Raw genomic sequence first — 21,445 nt, forward strand, 5'->3', positions numbered from 1 at the left:
AGCTTCTTCCAGGTTTCCCATGTGGATGCAGGAGCCCAAGGACTCGGGCCATTTTCTGCTGCTTTCCCAGGTTCATTAGCAGGGAGTGGGATCAGAAGTGGAGCAGCCAGGACTGGAAACAGTGCACGTGGCAGTTTTACCCACTGCACCACAGCACCAGCCCCTCTTTTTAAGATTTGTTTATTTATTTGAAAGTTAGAGATACAGAGAGAGAGGGAGAAACAGAGAGAGATGTTCCATCTGCTGGTTCACTCCTTAGATGGTCGTTATGGGGTGACTGCTGAGTCTGGCCGAAATCAGGCGCTTCCTCTAGGTCTCCCATGTGGGTCACAGGGGCCCAAACACTTAGACTGTCTTCCAGTGGTTTTCCCAGGCCCTTAGTAGGGAGCTGGATCAGAAGTGGGGCAGCAAGGAATGGGATGCTGGTGTTACTGGTGGAGGCTTTTACCTGCTACACCACAACACCAGTCCCAGAAGGTGCCCAATTTCTTATAATTGATTTATCAATAGTTGGTCATTTGTTGCAAATGGAGGGAGAAGGGCGGCACTGTGGCGCTGTGGTAACGCCCTGGCGTGAGATGCTGGCATCCCATATGGGCACTGTTCTAGACCCAGCTGCTCCACTTCTGATCCAGCTCTCTGCTGTGGCCTGGGAAGTGGAAGATGGTCCAAGTCCTTGGCCCCTGCAACCACGTGGGAGACCCGGAGGAAGCTCCTGGCTCCTGGATTCAGATGGGTACAGCTCCGGCTTTTCAGCCAGTTGGGGGGTGAGCCATCGGATGGAAGACCTCTCTCTCTCTCTCTCTCTCTCTCTCTCTCTCTGCCTCTCCTCTCTCTGTGTAACTCTGATTTTCAAGTAAATAAATGAATCTTTAAAAAAAGAAAGGAAATAGAGGGAGGGTTTTAGGAGCTGTTAAACTTTCTTGTGGCTCTGATACACCTTGGAGAAATGCTTATCCTATCACAGGCACGGCATATGGAAGTGTTGTAGTGGGAGCTGGGTGGCTTTGCTTACACAGGATGTGACGGCCACAATAGGTACCTCCCAGGGTGAAGTTCTCCTTGCCTGGGTTTGGTCATGGATGATGTATCGGGAGCACCCAGAGCTGAGATGTTTTGCAGAAAAGTAGCAGATGGCAACCTGGCTGAGACAGTGCAATTGCATTGTTTCTTCACTTAGATTTGTTTGACTGGGAAGCATAAGAATAAAAGAGCGCCTTAGTCCATTTTCTGTGCTAAGAGGGCAATACCATAAACTGGGTGAGTTATAGAAGTTTATTTTTGGCTTACAGTTCTGGGCCAAGGTCAAGGGACCACATCTAGTCATGGCCTTCTCACAGGCATTGTCCCAGAGCAGCACAGGGGATCATAGGGTGAGAGACAGGATTTTTATATCCTATCCACTCTCCAGATAACCCGTTAATCCATTAATCACATGAGTGGATTTATCTGTTCATGAAGGCCAAGCATAATCACCTCTTCAAGGTCCCAGCTGGTTCCACCTGCTAATGTCTCACAATGGGGATTAAATCTCAGCATGAGTTTCAGAGGGGATAAACCATACCCAAACCTTAGCGGGCACAGCAAAGCTGGCAAGCTGCCTCTCTCTTCCACCTGTCCTGTGTCAGGACACAAGGACTAACTTCTTTGAGCTCTTCCCATCCTGTCGATTTCTTCAATAACCATCTTTGTCTGTTTACAATGGGTAGCTTATGTTTCTTGCAATGAGTGTTTTGTACAGAAAGTTGGAAAACAGAGTGCATTTTCTTATCACTCTTAAGTGAATAATTTTGGTGGTAGAAGTAGTGTAGAAGATGCTCTACAGTCTGCTGTCCGATCTGTCAGGTCTGTGGGGGTGGTTTGGAGACACAGGATGGTGTATTTTGTGATGCTGTGTGCAGTGAGGGGTGGTATCTTTTTTTTTGTTTGTTTTAATTTTTTAACCCAGAGCTACGGTCACAAGAATTGGCCCAGTTATCTGTAGTCTTCTACTAACTGACTACTACTAAAAAGTAAGAAAAAAAGTGAATAGTGTCGTCTCATTTAGAACGAAAACAAGCAATCAGTTCTCAAGTATCATTACCATTACTGTCTTTTCTCCAGGAATGGAGAAAGGTGACTTGGAAAGAACCCGGGCTAGTGCTTCCTAGGACTGGAAGGAGACAGCCTTAGTTATGTATGAGGGTACTTCCAAAGTTTGTAGGAAAATGAATGAAAAGCTAAGCTTGGGCAGTCATTAGGCACAGCTTGCCTGCATTCCCTATCAAGGTGCATAAGTTCAAGTCCCAGATCCTCTTCCATTTCCAGGGTTCTGTGCACTCTGGAGGCAGTAAGTGATGGTTGGGTCCTTGCTACTGACATGGGAGTCTCAGGTTGAGTTCCAGGCTCCTGGCCTCAGCCTGCCCCAGCCCCTACTGTTGCTGGCATTTGGGGAGTCAATCAGCAGATGAGAGATCTCTGTCTCTCTCTCTTTTTGCCTTTCAAGTAAATGATAAATAAAAAAATTCAAAAATGTCGATTTCTTTTGATCGGAAAGATTTTGAAATCCATGCATAGTTTTTTTATTTCCATAATATGCATTTCAATGATCTTTTTTAAAAAGGTCCCTTATGTATATATGGATTTCAAAAACTTCAGGGGCGTCATCTTCAGGCTAGGAGCATGGGGCCTCTCAGGTGTGCACGAGAAGCAGGTTTAGAGAGGATTGGAGACCAGAGTGGACACGTTGCCTCCCCTCATCTCTCCTCTGTCATAATCTTATTCCAGTTTTTTTTTTTTTTTTCCACATTTCTTTGGGCAATAGTAAAGCTTCAGATAACGAAAATATGATGTGCCTAAGTTGCCAGAAGACTCTGTTAGGCAGATTGAAAGATCTCTTTATTGCAAGCTTCCTGCTCATCGACAAGGAAAGTTTTGGGAGAAGAGCCCCCCCCTTGCCCATCCCAGAATGGCTGCATCCATTTCCATAGAGGCCAGAGGTGAGGGTAGCCAGTGGGTTCAGCCATCCCTGGAGCAGCCTGTCTGGGAACAGCCTAGACCTGAACTACCCTGCCTCGAGTGCTTTGGCAGTAATCTAAATGTTTTCTTTCTCTTTTAGGGGGTGACAGGTGCTTTAACGGTTTTGATGAAAGATGCAATAAAACCAAATCTGATGCAGACCCTAGAAGTAAGTGATTTTCTTTTTATAGTAATTGTTTATAGAGTTGGCACCAATCAGATTGCCTGTGTGTCACTGTAGAATGTGTGCAGTTCCAGCCAAGAGGAGCCAGGCCAGGAGCAGCATAGGAATTCTTGGTCATCCAGACACAGACATACACACACGCACATACACACGTGAAAAAAATCTATTAATGGAGTATTTGATAGGATTCATATTTTGGCTTACTTGACCATAGTAGAAACTTAAGAAGTCAATATCTGTCTAATATTCTAATCAATTTTATAGTCAAGTTTACTTTTCTGTTTTTCTTTTTTTTATGATTAAGCTTGATCTCATATCATTAAGTTTTGGGGTTTGCTTTGTATGTCTTTCCCAAGTAAAATACAGTGAATGCCAAGAGATAGTTTCCAGGAAAGCATGCTGTACTCTACTCGTATAAGAATGTTATTTTTGTGCATGGCTTGTGCTGCTCTTGTCTTTACTGAATTTAATTTTTTTCATAAAGACCTCTGCATTTTAATTTAATTTTCTAGTGACTAGTTGTACTCGGTTGATAAAGTGACTGCCTAATTGCTTCCTCTCAGCTAATGAGACCCCAGGGGTTGGGCCCACACAGCGAGGCAATATCTGGGTCAAGTTGAAGAAAGAGATAAACGGGGGGATGAGGAGGGGCGGACAAGGTTGTACTGGTAAGTGTTCTACAGCCAGTTCCTTGGAGCGAAAAAAAATCCCTGGGTTAAAGCATTTGCTAGTTTCTATGGTAGGGACACTTCCGCCATGGTCAACTTGGAGCAGATGTCATTAAACACAGGTTGGGAAGAAATACACCCCATCCAGGGTGTGTGGAGGCAAGTGGCGAGCAAGTGTGCCCAGGACACAGGACAGCAGACTATGCTACCATCTGTTCTTTGACTGCACTGCTAGGAAGCTGCGTTTGAGCGGACACTTCCATGCACTAACTTATTTACTATCTCAGCCTCCATTCTCTCTCCTGTAAAATGATCATAGCAGCAACCAGCCTGACAAGGTTATTGTGAAGATTCAGTGTTTGGCTGGGCCAGCAGTAGGTGCTAAGGCCACAGCAGGGAACAATCCAAGGTCTCTGCACTCAGAGCCCCCACCCTGGTGGAGGAGGCAGACAACAGACGAGTGAGTAAACGTGTCTTGTTAACTGGTACAAGGACTGCAGAGGGGACATCGGAGTGAATGAGGAGACAGTGATGTGGGCTGGATGTCTCTGTGCCTGCCTGTTAAAAGCGATATCCAGACAGAGGTGTGTGCAAACCAAGGAGCCGTCCGGGCAGAGGGTGACCTGAGTACAGAGGCCCTGGAATGGGTATATGCTTGGCGGTGTGAAGGCAGAGGGAGCAGGGATTGAGTTACAAGTCAATTGACCCAAGTGGTGACACTAGATGTAGCCAGAGGGGCTGAGTGAGGGATGAAGCTGTCCCTGGAGCTGAGTAGGCAGGTGGAAGGACCTTGTCCTCAGGTCCTGCAGCTGCTGGTGACAGTAAAACACTCTGGGTGTTGAGACCTGCCCCCTGCACCCTGAGTCCTTGCTTCTGTCCTGTCCACCTGCACACACGCTCTGGTGTAGACTGTCGTAAACCAAGGGAGACTGTTTCTGAGTCCCTACGTCCCCATCCAGCTACTCCTCCAACCCACTGTCCCCCTTCCCAGTAAGATACTCAGGTCTGCAACTGGCATCTCCACTTTAACTGGCCTTCAGGTCCACCTGACCCGATAGCTGTTAGCAGGGTCACCTGCTACACTGTGTGGCCAGGCCAGCATTTCTGTCGCTGTCTGACATGACCCTCAGCAGGGGTGACGACAGCCAACCATGTCTCCTAGAGGAACGCTTGCTGCTCTGGCTTCTGGGACCCATTGCCCGCCCAGGCTCTCTCCTTGGCATCTTGGACACTTTGCCTGCTCCCAACTCACTTGTGAATTGTGGGAGGGCTGGCCCCACCCCTCTGTGGCCATGCTGTCCCCTGGGATCCACCACGTGCTGACTCCACACTGCTTCTCAAGCTCCTGATCCTGGGATTGCAGACTTGGGGGCCTAGGTATGGAAATGCCTGTGATTCCTACCTGCTCCGTGCTTCCTCCTCCTCGGGTGCTCCTTTCCCAGGCCTGGCCGGTTGCAGACCAAACACCTGGGAATCCTGGAGGCATCTCCTCCCCTCTCCCCATCCCATCCCCACAGTCTTCCTCCGTTATCCCCTCTGCTCTGTCCACTTCTCTCACTGCCTCTCCTCTGCTTCCTCCCTGCTCCAGCCCCAACCCGCACCACCGCAGCAGCCTCCCACTCACCCTCTGTTCCCACCCTTCCCTTCCAAAGTCCTTTTTCTACTCAGCAGCCAGGGAGCTGGAAAACCTAAGCAAGCCACTTTCCTCCTGCTGAGTGTCCTTGGGCAGCTCACGCTCAGCCCCGCTCTCATCTGGAAGTCCTAGGATCTGGTGACACCCCTGCCCTCATCCTCATCCCTTGCTCCCTTTGCACACCAGGGCTGCTCTGATCTGCAGGTGCCTGGCTCCTTCGAGTCTGCCCAGGTCTCACGCCCAGCGGGCCTCCGGGTCCAGTACAGCCTCAGACACGCTGTACCTATGCTTTGTTCCTCTCTCCTTAGCACAGGATGTTGTAAGAGGTTTGCCTCCTCCCACCAGGCTCACAACAGGATCTTCTATTTTGGTCCCCATCATATCCCCATCTCCTAGAAGCACCTGTGATGTGCTGAGTAAATACTTGTTGAATAATAGGATGGATGCTTATTGTTTTTATTGCGTTGCTCTTCAAACTGCACACTTGTTAAGTAAATATCTGAATAGAAAAGACAAAAACATAGGAAGAGATATGATACCACTTCCTCATAATACTTCTCCTTCAAAACTAAATACTTATTATGAAGGAAAATCATTTTGTTGTTTTAAGCAATCAAATTTTTCGTATTAAAAATGACTTGGGGTTGGCATTGTGGCACAGTATGTGAGCCACCACCTAAAACACCGACAGCTCATATGAGCATCAGTTTAAGTCTTGATTGTTCCGTTTCTGATCCAGCTCCTTGCTAATGCACCTGGGAAAGCAGTGGAAAATGGCCCATGCCACCCGTGTTGGAGACCTGGGTGGATTTCCAGGCTCCTGGCTTCCGTGTGGCCCAGTCTCAGCCATTGTGCCCACTCAGGGAGTGAACCAGCCAGATGGAAGATCTGTCTGTCTCTCATTCCTTCTGTGTAACTATGCCTTTCTAGTAAATAAGTGAATCTTTTTTTTTTTTTTTTTTTAATGACTTGTACCTCTAGGGTATTCCCCACTTTGCAAATGTGGTTTCCACTGGAGAAATGAATGACTGCTGGGGTGCCCGTGGCTGGTTCCCCTGCTACAGGAGTTCCTATACTCCATCCACGGTTTGACTTTCAATGGTTTCTGTTCCCACAGTCAACCATAGTCCAAACATGTTAAGTAGATAATTCCAGAAAGAAGCAATTCATAAGATTTAGTTCGTTATTTGAAAGAGAGGCAGGGACAGAGAGAAGGCAATGAAGACAGGTCATGCATCCGCTATTTCACTCCCCAAATGGCCGAAACAGCCATCCTGGTCTCCCACATGGATAACAGGGCCAAAAGCAACTCGAACATTTCCCACTGCCTTCCTGGCGCTTTAGCAGGAAGCTGGATCAGAGTGGAGCAGTTGGACTTGAACCAGTGCTCTGACTTGGGATGTCAGCATTGCAAGTGTGGCTTAACCTGCTGTAGCACAACACTGGGCCAGTTCATAAGATTTTGATAACTTTTATGATATTCTTATAATTGTTCTATTGTTGTTAATTTCTTACTGTGCTTCATTTCTGAATTAAACTTTTTTTGTCTTTCGCATGGGTATGTTGAGTAGATGTAAAACAGTCTGTCTTGGTTTTGGCACTATCCGTAGTTTCAGACATCTGTGAAATATCTGAGAATGTTTTCCCACATATCAGCAGTACCAACATACTTATTTTTGTATCTAGTTTTCATTTAAAGCACTGGTTGTTTTGAGATTTAAGTTAACAGATAATGAGTCTTGCTTCGAAAATGAACCACAGCATGCAGTATGCATGGATTGTGCTATCTTGATCCTGCGCAGTTACTCAGATTAACTTAGCCAGTCAAACGACACCAGGAAGCCATACCAGTGGACAACCTAAAAAATTACTGATTAGCTTGCAGATTGTGCTCAGTGCTCATTTTTTAAATATACTTCATTGTTCGTCCCGTCAGCGGTTAGGTTTAATCAAAAGCTACATCTCAGAATTTGCCAAGAAACCAGTAGTTCTCTATCCTGGCTGCTCACAGGGAGCTCCTGGGAAGATTTGGAACAGTGACTGATGCCAGCCCCCCTCTCCTCCCCCTCCCCCCCCCCCCAGTGAATCAGAATGCTGGGGTGAGACCTGGTTGTCCCAGGTGACTCTGGTGTGTAGCCAGGCTGAGAATCTGTGGAAGACTTAAAACAACAAAGCAATGGAGAGGTCTGTACATTTTCCAGGGAACAGCAATATGCGGGGTTGACAGAGTCACCCTCGTGGTGGAGTGTCAGAGGTGGTGGCCATGGGCCAGATGTCATTACTTCAATCCAAGTAGATCTGAAGAAAGGGAAAAATTGATTTCTTTAATCGTTTTAACCACATTTGAATGTTTGTATTTCTTTCTTTAGAAAAAATTTACCAGCCACATTTTCAGTGCTCTGCAACTCCTGTGGCTGGTTGTTGTTGTACTGGACATAGCAGATAAAGAATATTTCCAGCAAGGCAAAACGTCTTGGAAAGACTCTTATTCTTATGCATTTGAGTTAATTGTGCAATTTCTTAGAGATTGTATTTACTTCAGAGTATCAGAGTATTCTGTCTTGTAGCTGTTTCCATCACTGAGGGTTTATCTGTCCCTGTATTAAAAACTCAATATCAGGAGTTTTAAACGATTCCCTAGCATCTCTGGGCCTTAGGCTTCCTGGGTGAAGGAGAAGGTGACCTTTTCTTGCCCTCTATTGTCTGGCTTTGTAATTTCCAGCTAAAACTGCATTTATGCAAATCTACAAAATGCTGTTGCAAAACAGAGGGTAGAATGGTGGGATGGGAACCGAGAGATGTTCCAGACAGGAGGGGTGAGTTTTCAAGATCTGTTGCACAGCAAGGTGACCGTTAAATAGTCCCAATATTTTAGAATTGCTTACAGAGTGGGTTTTCTGTGTTCTTTCTACAAAAAAATGCTAACTGTATGAGGCGGTGTGTATGTAATTTAGCTTGATATAATCATTCCACTATGTATCAGAATATCACATTGTACCCCATAAAGTTTTATTTATCGACTAAAATAAAATTTTTAATTGAAAAATGCTTTTGTTAATAGATTAGTATCTAGCCTAAAAAATAAGAAAGATTTTACAAAGGCCAAAAGTCCTTTTTCTTTTTTTAAAATTTATTTATTTTCATCTTACTTGAAAGACAGAGTTACAAAAAGAAAGGTGGCGAGGGAGAGAAGTCTTCCGCCTGTTGGGTCACTCCCTACATTGCTGCAGTCTCCAGGCTTGGGTCAGGCTGAAGCCAAGGCAGGAACTCCGTCCTGGTCTCTCACAAGGGTGGTAAGGGCTCAGGCACTTGAGCCATCGCCTGGTGCTTCCCAGGGTGCATATTAGCACAAAGCTGCATCGGAAGTGGAGAAGCCAGGACTCCAGCCAGGCTCTCTGCCATGGGATGCGGGCATCCCAAGCACTGGATCAACTACTGCCCCCAACCCCTGCCCAAGTCCTTGTCTTTTTTAATTAAAATGTTGCTGTGGACCTGGTAGCAACTTCTAGAGGTTGTCCAGGAACAAGAGCTGCTTGTACCCTGTGTTTCTCAGCCAGGTGGCCGAGGGACAGGCTGCAGGCGTGCGTATCTGTGTTTGATACTCCTAGCTTTTTGTCCACACACATTTGTGCACTTCTCAGGCCCTTGTGCTATTCTCTCTCTCTAGGACTCACGGAAGAAAAAGGTGACCGAAAACGCATAGTGGCTTTGAGAAACTGTCTTTTTCATCCTCAGAGAGGACTTTTCGTCCATTTCCTGCTTTTGTTGAGCCTTCTCGTTTTTGAAATGTGTTCAGCTAATAGCCCGTCAGGGTTCGTGGGAATTTTCCGTGGCTCCCAGCCCCCGGGCCCCCTGCGTGGCTCCCTGCCTTTGCGCCCCACCCCATGTCAGCAAAAGGGCAAGCGGTATTTTCACAGGTGGAGCCCAGCCTTGGTATGCACAGACCTCAGTGGCCTTGGCTCGACTCTTAATGAAACCTAAACACATCGATGCATGTGGATAAGCATTTTAGATAGGGCTCTGCTCTATGGTCATCCATAAGGCCAAGGAAAAAGTATAGAAATTTCAATAAAAATGAGTATGTAAACAGATTTTGTTTAAAGAATTCAAACGTAAAGCTTTTGATGATTCCTCTATTTCCCTGTCATCCTTTTTATTAATAAGGCTCACTGTAACATTTTATTATGACTAAATTTTTTCTTTGCTTCCATTATCTTAGTAGTTATCAGATTTCTAATACATGAGACAATGAAGCAAGGAGAAAGACCTAAACTACACTTTCAGATATCAGAATAGCAGTGTTATAATTAAGATGCAAACAGCCTGTATTCAGCTGAATCACTGTGTGTTTGACCTGCCCTGACTTTCATAATTCATTGATTTGAATTGATTTTTATGCTTACTCTAGGTTTTTCTTGAACTGATTAATTTCCTAAATGAAACAATAAATAAATATACCTCTTAGACCAGCAGCAATGCAGAGCACTATAATGTAAGGTGCATCATTGATTTCATAGTCACTGAAGCAGCACACACACACACACACACAGTAGCTTGTTAAAATTATAGTCAGATATGAGTCGTATTCTTAAGCTTTGTCTACATGGTTCAGCATTAAACGTAAAATACTAGCATGGGATGCATAGGATAATAAAGTGCATCGAAGTGTTTTAACGCTCTGTGAGAAATTTTCTGTAGTAAATGTGCAGTGTAGGTAAAAGCACATTGACTTGGTGAGTCTCTGGAACACTCTCTAGTCTGTCCCATCTTGTGTGCCCCAGATTGAGCTTGGTTTCCAGCCTTCAACTTGTCTGCTGAGAATTCATGTGTTCTGTTTCTATAGGGGACACCTGTATTTGTGCATGCCGGCCCCTTTGCCAACATCGCTCATGGCAACTCTTCAGTGTTGGCTGATAAAATTGCCCTGAAACTGGTTGGGGAAGAAGGATTTGTCGGTAAGTCATTTCATTTCCATTTAGTCATGGTAGAGTCTTGTAGAAAATTAACAAATGATGACTGGAATAGCGCGTTCTCACACTGGCGTGAAATACATTCTTTTAGACCTGTCCATCATAGAAGGTCTCAATATTAGAAAAGCCCAAAGATCTGGTCAATGCTAATGAAATTATTTTGTGGTTGAGCTGTAGGTGATCCTGTCAAGTACAAATGGGTTTTGAATACAAGGTCTGACATCTGCTGTGAGCAGGAGACCCTGAATGCATTTTAATTACCACTGAACCTCAGTTTTCTCTGCTCTCAAATAGTGCTAACAATAGGGTTATCGTGAAAATTTAACACGATTGTTCAGTCGTTCAGCAAGTGTTCATTGAGCATACCATTTACAAGGCAAGCTGCCCAGAGCTGGGGATCCAGGGGTGAGCAAAACAGACCAGGCCTGGCCCTCAGGGAGCGGACTGTCTAGTGGTAAATGCAGTTCACTAGTGCTCATTAACTAGTAGCCAGTGTCATTAGTAGCACCGGTACTGGTACTCAGAACTCAGAGTCCGTTTTCTCTTCCTGGAATCCTAGTGTGTTTGTTTTTTTTTGTTTTTGTTTTTGACCTGGAAGTTTTTGCTGCTGTCAGGTTCTTTGTACTGCCTGCACCACGTTGGCTTTGGTTGCATGTTCTGTCCGGAGTCCTGCTGCAGATTCTGCTCAGATAGGCTGGGAAGAAACAAGAGACAAAAACAGACCAGGACTCCTGGAAGGTACCTTCATGTGACATGCGTGGGATTACATCCACAAACTGAACACGCCAAGAAATAATTCCCACTAACCATGTGCATACCTGTAATGAAATATAGCAGTCATCCTTTTCACTCTTATCATCAGCCTTGTATTCAACTCAGAAGTGAGTTATTTGACCAGAAAAGATTCCACAGACAGAGGACTCTAAGGCTGTACTTTTGTGCTTGTACATCACAAAGTTCATTGAAGGTTACTGAGACCAAATTCTTTATATACAAAGTCAAGATCAAGTGAGGATATATGTAGTTCTGTTCCTCAGATGTCTGATTTGTCCAGCAGGCCTGAGCGTGGCTGCCTCCGTACCAGCTCCACCACTGGAGGAGGCAGACGTGCTGTCTAAATGGATTCGCTTGGTTGATCATGCGTAATAGCAGAGCTAATGGACAAGGAGACAGGGCAAAGGCAGGCACAGAAAAGTCAGGTGCATAAGTGAAGTGATGGTTCTAATGCATCAACGCTGGGAACAAAAGGGCTGCTGGGAGAAAACCACTCTGTTTTGTGCTGACAGAGCTCTATGCCTCTGTATCATTCCTTCCTTTATCAAACACGTATTTATAGAATATGTTTCGCCATGGCAAAATAGCTTTAAAGGTATGAGTACATACACAGGACACACTAGCACTCTATATGACCCTTGGATGAAGCGTTGACCTCTCTGTGTGTCCTTTGTAGCAATTCTTACCTGAAAAATGAGGAGTTGGATGAGCTGGGGAGCTCTTGTGCCCATCACTGCTGTGGATGGTGAGCCACAGTTGGAATCCGGGGGATCCAAACCTTGTCTGGGGGTGTGACCCAAGGCCGGTTCCTTTACTGCTCTAGGGCTCTTTTGATAAAAGAAGAATAAGTATTAATGTATTTTAATGAATAGTATCCAGTGAGAAAGTGCTTTGCTAAACATGGAGAACTATGCAAATGTCAGCGATTATGCTAATTATGTCTCTGATCCCTTCTGATCTAAGAGGCTGGGAGGGTGATCTCCCTGCCAGTGAACTCTGCATTGCCAGCTGGCTTAGAAGCCAAGTTCCAGAGTCAGTATCTGGCTCACCTCTTTTCATGTACTCAAACCTTAGCCCAACCCTTCTGTGCCTCAGTTTCCTTCTCTGTAAAACAGATCTTGTCTCATGGGTCTGAAATGAGGTCTAAACGGGTTCACGCATGTGAAGCGCTGGCACGATACCCGATAGGCATGGAGACCCAGTAACATTTGGTCATGCCTCATTATTGTGTTCCCGCATTACTGATGCATGACCAATAACCATCAAATTTCCTTTTTTATTTAGTTATCTTTTCTGAATAATGATCTTATTTTAATCATAAAATAGACGTAACAAGAAATTGACCAGCTTAACTTTTAAGGATGCATTTCAGTAGTGAAGTATGTTCTCGTGCTCGTGCAGCCAGTCTCCAGAATTCATTTCAACTTGGAAAAACTGAATTTCTCTGCCCAGTAAGCATTCCTCACCTCCCCTCCTCTGGATCTTGGTAACTGTTCTGCTTCTGGCTCAAATGTGGCTCTACTTGGCATCCCATCTAAGTGGAATCATACTGTGTTTGTCGTTCTGCAGTTGGTTTATTTCATGAAACAATGTGGCCAGAATTTCTCGCTTTAAGGCTGAGTAGTAATCCAGCATATAGGTACCTACCACACTGTGTATCCATTCATCCACTGAGGGACAGTCAGGTGGCTCCCATCCTTTGGCAGCTGTGAATGTTGTTCCTATGAAGGCAGATCCACCAACACCTCTGTTACTTCTAGTGTGTGAAAAGCATGCTCTGGTGTGTATACATGTGTGAGACAAGTGCACAGACCACAGGACTCTGTGTGCTGGGGCCAGAAGCAGCATTGCAGTGCCATAGCTCCGTTATCACGTGGGCAGCAGTGCCCGTGGCAGGAACCGTGGGACCGGGGCACCATCGTGGGGACATGAGCCTTTCCAGTTGGCCTTCTGAAGCTCTGTTCCCCAGTTCCAGGAAAGGGGTGCAGCATTGGCGGGGGTGGAGCTTGGAACCCCTTTCCTGGGTTCTGACCTGCTCAGCCCTCTGGGAACCTTCAGCCGATGGTTGCTCTATGGGATACGAAATCTGTTTCCCTCAAACCCTCTCTTGGGCAGTCCTGCCAGGTCAACAGGCATCACCCATTGGCCTGTGAGCAGTGGGCCTGAAGCCAAAGAGAGCCCAAAAGAGTCCCGTTTGAGTGCCCTTCCACAGAAGTTAACAGCAGTCAGCATAAACAAAAGGAATGAGGTCAGACAAGGGACAGATTGGGAGGAAATGTTTGCCAAGGTAACAGACAAATGATGAACAGCAAGAATGCTTCAACACTGTAGACTAGGTTGATAGGAAGAGGATGGGTAATCCAGAAGAAACATGGACAAAGGATTAGAAAAGACAGAATTTCTTAGGAAAACTGAAGATGAGCAAATAATGTAGCAGTTTGACTTCTGTATGCCCTTTAGAAAAGGAGTGACTGAGAATGTGTTGTTTCAGTCCCTTGAAATGCTTCTGTGCACACGTGAGGAGCTCCTGCTCTGTGTGAGGCCCTGTGTGCTAGGTGCAGGGAATCAACCATGAGCACAGCACGTTTCTCACGCTCCTGCGGCTGGCGATGTGTGGGAGTCGTGCCAGCAGACAGGAGCTCAGCGGCGAGTTCGGTGCACTAGGGAGGCTGGGTATTAAATGGGTCCACCTAGAGCAAATGAGCATCTCTGAGTACTTTCTCCATGTTACTGCTTGTACTCGGGAACGTTTAGCCCAATCCCAACACATACAAGGAAGGAATTATTTTGTCTACTTGCAATGATTATTCCAAGATAATGGAATCAATAGTCCATTTAGATTTAAAACAGACTGAAGTTCATTTTAATGATTTGCATGGATTTGTCAGCCCAGAGTGAAGCACTTCAGGAGATTTTTCGGCAAAGTGCGTGGTGCCTATGATAGCTGTTTTCTCTCCTGAGTCAACATTCCTCATGAGAGTCCACTCAGCCTTCATGTACTGCTGTAAAGGCATTTTTTTGGCATCAAGTGCTAATCATGTGTATGAGAAAAAAAGAGAGATGAAGAAAACAAAAATGACATTGAGTTCTTATTGTTTTTTTCTTTTTTAATTATCTAAAGTTTAAACTGTTTGTAAGAATCTCAGACTTACAAATGACTCCTGGATTTTTGTTTTCTGCTCTTTTTTTCAAAGATTTATTTTATTTATTTAAAAGGCAGAGTTATGGAGAGAGAGGGAGAGAGTGAGGGAAAGATCTTCCATCTGCTGGTTCATTCCCAAATGGCTGCAACAGCCAGAGCTGGGCCACGCCAAAGCCAGGAGCCAGGAGCTTCTTCCCAGTCTCCCACATGGGTGCAGGGGCCCAAGCACTTGATCCATCCTCCACTGCTTTCCCAGGCCAGTAGTAGGGAGCTGGATCGGAAGTGGAGCAGCCAGGACTTGAACTGGTGCCCAGATTAGATGCCAGTGCTGCTCTCATTTGGCTGCAATTCTGTTTTGAGAAAAGTCTGCCCTTACAGATGAACACTGTGTACTTATATTTTTAAGATTTATTTTCTTATTTATTTGAAAGGCAGTTAGAGAAGGCGAAGAGACAAAGCATACTGTGTACTTTTGTACTATAGCCATGGGACCTAACCAAGGGTTACCCACACCAGGGGTCCAGGGAGAGACAGGAGGGGTTTACAGACCCGTCTTAGACTTGTGTGCAGACTTAGACGTGTGGATATTGGCCTTGTAGCTTTCTTACTGGAGAACAGCTCTCCATTCTCATTAGGTTCCCAGAGGCAACCGTGAAGCACGGTGCTGTACACAGCCTCTTGGCACCCCATGGGCTGTGTGTTGCTGGCTTTCTGTGCTCCGTGCTCATTTGACGCCGTCACCCTCACCCACAGTGCTTGTCCAGCAGCTCACTCCTAACCCATCACAGAGCCTCCTCTCGCTTCTCTAAACAGTTACTCAGACAGGGCTCTGCTGCCTTTTCCTCCATTTTCTCTCTGCTGCTGTAAAAGGTCTTCCTCCTGAAGAGCTGCTGCGTTCCATTGCGTGCCATCGTCTCCCCGTCCCATCCTGTTGTGGCCGAGCTGGATCTTTGTCCTTGGACTTCAGAGGACACTGCTGGTGGCTGCACCTAGCTCCTGGCTCGTTCTCAGTTTTGGTTTTCTTTGCTATGAACTTTTAAATAGTCCTACATTTTGGTAGAACAACACTAGACCAAATTAAATATTCCTTTTAAAAAAATGGGGTTCAGGTGATCTTTGGCCTCTGAGCTCCCAGATGTCACCCTGTTTATGTTAAATACTCATCCCAGGCTAGGCCCCCCTTTGTTAAGCTACATGTAAACTTCTTCCCTTGGTAATCATATTCGTAATCAACTCAAGGCTGAGAAGAGGTGGCTTGTTAGCTGTCGTGGCTGAATGTCGTGTGCTAACTCAGGAAACCCCTCATTGCAGTGCACTGATGCCATCTCCTAGGCCTGGATTGGTTCCCACGCAAGCAGATTGCAGCAAAGCAAGGTTGCTGCTACTTCACTTCTTCTGCACCTGCTTGCTTTTCCCCACTCCACCAGTAGTCCCTCACCGCACGGTGAGTCAGTGCTGGCACCCAGCTCCTGGGCTTCCACAAGAAGGAGCCCAAGTACAACTCATTCCTGTATAAGTTGCCCAATATCACCGTGCGTGAACTAGGACACCTGGCCTGTTCCATTCCTTTCTCTTCTTCTCCAGAGGGAAACCCTCCCCAGATGTGAGGGGCTCTCATTCCTGGGTGTACATTTATTTGCCCCATACATGGGTGTCCCAGTGACCCTCCATGAGAGGTTCCCATACCTTTTCCCTTTATGACGCCCTTGGTAGCTGATCAAGCACCCCAACACCTGCATTTATTAAGTAAGTATGTCGTAACAGCTTAGTACCTGGCTGAAAATCTATTTCATATACATGGAAAAGAAAAAGCAGTATTATCTCATGCTTAAATAACCACCGTCCCTCATTAGCAAGACTTGTGTCCCTGTTGGGCAGGGACCGCCTCATGCCTAGGAGCCAGGCTGTGCCTGCAGCCTCACTCCCGGGCCCAGGCTGTTATCAGAGTTCTTGGTTTCCACTGCAGCACCCAGCACGAAGGCAGCATCACAAGAACGGGGTGTCACTGAGAGGATGGGGGGGCACAGACGTCGCAGGCCCTCAGATGGGCAGCACTTGCACCATCTACTGGATTGCCCTCAGAGTTTCAGGCATCCTGAGCTCACTGGGGTCCCTCCTGCTACCTCAGCACATATTGGGGGACCACAGATGTGCAACTATTTTCTTGCATTTTGTTAAGATTGTGTTTGTCAGCGTTATTGCCTGCATTGAGCTGTAACAGAGATGGGCACTTTTTCTGTAAATGGTATGATAATGAGCATTTTAGGTTTTGTCTTTGTATCTCTGTCGCACGTACTCAGTTTAGGAAGCGGCCACAGACAAGATGTAAGTTCAGTGTTTATGAATGGCAGTGGCTGTGTCGCAGTAGACTTTATTTATGAACCCTGATTTGAATTTTGTGTGATTTTCACATGCAATGAAATACCACTCTTCATGAGGTGTGGGTTGGTTTTTTTTTTTGTTGTTGTTGTTGTTTTGTTTTGTTTTGTTTTGTTTTTTACAGGCAGAGTTAGACAGTGAGAGAGAGAGAGACAGAGAGAAAGGTCTTCCTTCTGTTGGTTCACCCCCCCAAATGGCCGCTACGGCCGACGCGCTGCGCCGATCCAAAGCCAGGAGCCAGATGCTTCCTCCTGGTCTCCCATGCGGGTGCAGGGCCCAAGCACTTGGGCCACTCTCCACTGCTCCCCTGCCCGGGCCACAGCAGAGAGCTGGACTGGAAGAGGAGCAACCGGGACAGAATCTGGCGCCCTAAATGGGACTAGGACCTCGGGGTGCCGGCGCCACAGGCAGAGGATTAGCCAAGTGAGCCACAGCGCCGGCCCATGAGGTTTGTAAAAACACATTTGAAGATGGAAAACTTGCAGAACACGCAAGGTTCAGGCGTGCCCCCATCTGCTCTATGTAGCTTGAGATTTTGTCCAGCATTACATTTTTGCATGCATCTCTGTCGCTGTGATCAGAGGCCTCATTGGACCTGCAGTGAGGTTCCCCCTAGGCGTGGACGCAGCACCTGCTGATGTGCAGGCTTTGTGGGGTGGTTAGATGCCTTCCATGGTTCTGCTGTTACGGTAACGCTGCAGGGGCGTCCTCGTCCATGTCTCTGAGAAGATTTGCACTGGGTTTTCTGTGATCTGTTCAGAACATGTGCTCAGCATCAGCATAATAGTAAAGCCAAATTATTTTACCAAGTTGTATCAGTTTATTTTACCACCAATTGTTGATGAGATTTCTGACTTCTCAAAGGTCTTCCCAACACTTACTAGTTTTTTTTAGCTCTTGCTGGTATGATGGTAGTGAAATGACATTTCATTACACCCTTGAGATTAAATGTATTTACGAAAGTCTGGGCATTTTTGAATTGTCAGTTTTCTATGTGCTGTTCATCTTTTTCTCATTACTGTGTGGAAATCCAGGCAGGCATTTGGCACAGCACTTAGGCTGCCGTTCATGTGGCCCATAACTCATATCCTGTGTCGCAGTGCCTGGGTTTCTGTCCCAGCTCCACTTTCAGTTCCACCTTCCTGCTAAGCCACACCCTGAGAGGCAGCAGGTGATGGCTTAAGTACTTGAGTCCCTGTTGTCCACATGGAAGATGTTGATGGAGTTCTTGGCTTATGGCTTTGGCCAGGCCCAGCCCTGCCAGACATGTGAGGAGTAGACTGGCAGATGGAAGACCTCTGTCTCTCTCTCTCTCTCTCTCTCCCCCCCTCACTCCCTCCCTCCCTCTCTCTCTCTCTCTCTCTCTCTCTCCCTCCCTCCCTCTGTGTGTGAGTGTGTGTGTGTGTGTGTGTCTGCCTTTCAAATAAATAAAAATAAATTATTAAAAAATAAATCATTAGGAATCTGACCCCTTACTTGGGAAGGGGTCACTGCCAAGGGGAGAGACACCAGAGGCAAATCTAAACTCTATTTTGAGTTGCTAAATCATTTAGAGTGTGACTTTAGCCAACATTGTAGAATTGATAGGCTCATATGATGTAGCATCTATTACTCTAAATTAGTTTTGTTTTTAAAGATTTTATTTGAAAGGGTTACAGAGAGAGGAGAGAGAGAGGTCTCCCATCTGCTAATCCACTCCCCAAATGTCTACAGTGGCCAGGGCTGGGCCAAGCTGAAGCCAAGAGTCAGGAGCCTCCTCTGGGTCTCCCACATAGGTGCAGGAGCCCAAGGACTTGGACCATCCTCCAACTGCTTTCCCAGGTGCATAGGAAGAGAGCTGGATCAGAAGTGGAGCAGCCGAAGTGGAGTAGCAGCTCATATGAGATGCTGACACAGCAAATTGTGGTTTAACCTACTGCACCACAGCACCAGCCCCTAAATTGGTTTACTTTAATGACGTGCTAGCCAACAATATAGAACTTAAATGGGCAAATTTTTTATAAATGTGTTTACCTTACAACCTGTTTTTTTAAATCATAATGTCCTCTAAGGCCACAAATCAAGGACTTTAATTTTTTAAAACAAACTAAATTAACTTGTATGAAAGGTTCAGAAAGTTCATGGAAAAGGCATCTTATGAAAAAAAAAAAAACTGTTAATGGATTTCAAAATTTTTTTACCCCATAATAAATTTATCTTTCAGGTTCATTTTTTTCATGAACTTATTTTTTTAAAGATATATTTGTTTATTTGAAAAGCAGAGTTACAGAGAAAGAGATAGACAGTAGTAGGGAGATCTTCCATCCATTGGTTCATTCCCCAGGAGGTGATAATGGCCGGGGCTGGGTCATGCAGAAGCCAGGAGTTTCATCCAGCTGTCCCACTTGGATGGCAGGGGTCCAAGCACTTGGGCCTTCCTCTGCTGCTCTTCCCAGGCCATTAGCAGGAAGCTGAGTGGGAAGTGGAGCAGCTTGGACTGGAATCATCGCCTGTGTAGGATGTCATTATCACCTGTGGTGGCTTTTCCCTCTATACCACAACACCAACCCCTCCGCAAACTTTTTGAACTATTTATTCAAACAGTTTATAGTTCAACAAGGGAGAGAAAGAGGCAGACAAAGACATCTGCCATCCACTGGCTTGTTCTCCAAATGACCACAATGAATGGGGCTTGTCCAGGCTGAATCCAGGAACCCAGAACTCCATCTGTATATCCCATGTGGGTGGCAAGGGCCCAAGTACTTGGGCCATCATCCACTGCTTTACCAGGCACATTAGCAGGGAGCTGGATTGAAAATGGAGCAGCTGAGTCTCAAACCAGCAGTCTGATATGGGATGCTAGAATCTCAAGTGGCAGCTCAGCCCACTGCCTCTTAATGCTGGCCCCATGCCAGATGTATCATGCAGAAAAACGGAAACAGTGAGTTTAAGTTTATAGCCTTATTTTTCTCATTTTTGAAATAATAGGTTAAACATTTGAAATTACCTTTTTCATTGAATATTAGGTTTCTAATATTCATCCATATGGTCACATGTAGCAATTTATCATCCAATTACTTATCAGTAGATAGGTTGCTTCCATCACAATTGGCTGTGATGAGTGAACTCTCTTGTTCTTATTTCCTTTTACTCTTGTGCAAGAATATTACCTAGAAAAAATTAAATATGGCTGTAGCATCCTACAGGTGTGTCATATAAATCAATTTCAAAAATAACTTTTCTTTGTTAACTATTATGGAAAAACTAGACAGTATTTGGGCCTGAAGAAGAAAATTCAAATCTTTTATAACTCCATTGAAAGGTAATTCACACTTTGTCCTTATACTACCATACCTCTCCTATGATGTTCATTAATATATTTATTTTTGAAAGGCAGAGAGATAGAGATCTTCTACCTACCAGTTGCCACCCAGCTGGAGTTGGGCCAGACCAAAGCCAGGAGCCCAAACTCCATCCAGATCTCACACATAGGTGGCAGGAACTTGGGTACCTGAGCCATCTCCTGCTCATTAGCAGGTGCACATTAGCAGGAGGCTGGAACTAGAAGTGGAGCCAAGATTCAAACCCAGGTACTCCTGTATGAGATGCCACCATCCCCTGGGCCAGATGCTCACCACTTGCCTTTTCTTCTTTATCCACACTGCCCCCGGTCCACTGCTGAGTTTTGTGAGCTCTCAGTTTAGATTTACACGATCCAACTGCTCCTGTCCCGTGACACACTCTCCTAGCCGGGTTACCACCTTCTCTGCCTGACTTTCTCACAGCCACTGGCACCCCTGCCGGACTGCAAGATCTGTTTCCCTAAAGCCATAACCGTAGTCCTTTCAAAATGAAGTCAGGTCACACCCATCTGGTTTCAAACCCATCTAGGATTTTCCGTCTCTCAGAATAAACCCAGGCCTACTCTTTACCCCACCTAGCATCTGCCACTGCCCAGCCTTTCACCAGTTCTTGGTAGCCCCTGGCTTGGTCCCAGCAGGCCTCCTCCGCCATGTCCGGTCTTCGTATGCACTGCTCTTGCTTCTCCGGGCTCCCTCAACACTGCACAGTGTGCTCCCTCACTTCTTTCAGGTCTCTGCTTAGGTCTCACAGAGGCCTTCCACAGCACCCTTGGCCTCTGTGCTGTGAACTCCATCAGACACGCTTGCGTCTGTCTGACCACCATCTGTCTCTCCACTAGAGTAGAAATCCACTTGCGCACCGGCACATTGGCTTTTTTGTTCTTTGCTGTTTCCCAGCATTCTAGAACAGTGCTTGGCCTTGAGTGAGCATTGAGTACATATCTGATGAATCACTTCCCAGCTCCAAGAACTCCACAGAGGCAGGGAGCAGTAGATAAATTGGCATCACACTCATGGGTGCTGGGGATAGCCATGGTTCAAATCCTGGCCGTGTTACGTGTCAGCTCTTTGGGCAGGTGACGTGGCTGAGTGTGATCTCAGATTTAATATGCTCGGTGCTCTTTTGTATGACAGGCACGTCATGATCCTGAAATGAAACCTGTGTGAAGCACAGAAGTGTTAGTGTGCTGCTGGCCACTTGGATGTCACGAGCAGTTCCTTGTCTTGGTGGTGCCATTTTCTGAAATAGTGAGCATCCTCCTGTTGTTCTCCCTTGTCCGCCATCCTCAGAAGCAGACTCAAACTGTTAGTTGGGAGAGCATTTTCTGCTTTGATGTAGAAGACATTGAATGAGGTT

The 21,445-nt window shown here is 46.0% G+C and overlaps 1 protein-coding gene across 2 annotated transcripts in view; it reads left to right on the plus strand.

Annotated features, from left to right (window-relative positions):
- The window catches only part of MTHFD1L (methylenetetrahydrofolate dehydrogenase (NADP+ dependent) 1 like), a 193,096-nt gene that overhangs the window by 76,752 nt on the left and 94,899 nt on the right, over positions 1-21,445 (plus strand). For both annotated transcript variants that reach the window (XM_062186925.1, XM_062186926.1), the window contains exons 19-20: positions 3,098-3,166; positions 10,326-10,437. In XM_062186925.1, the coding sequence (XP_062042909.1) occupies positions 3,098-3,166; positions 10,326-10,437 (181 nt within the window). The remainder of the gene's footprint in view (positions 1-3,097; positions 3,167-10,325; positions 10,438-21,445) is intronic.

The sequence above is a fragment of the Lepus europaeus genome, chromosome 3, assembly GCF_033115175.1.
Source record: "Lepus europaeus isolate LE1 chromosome 3, mLepTim1.pri, whole genome shotgun sequence".
NCBI lineage: Eukaryota > Metazoa > Chordata > Mammalia > Lagomorpha > Leporidae > Lepus > Lepus europaeus.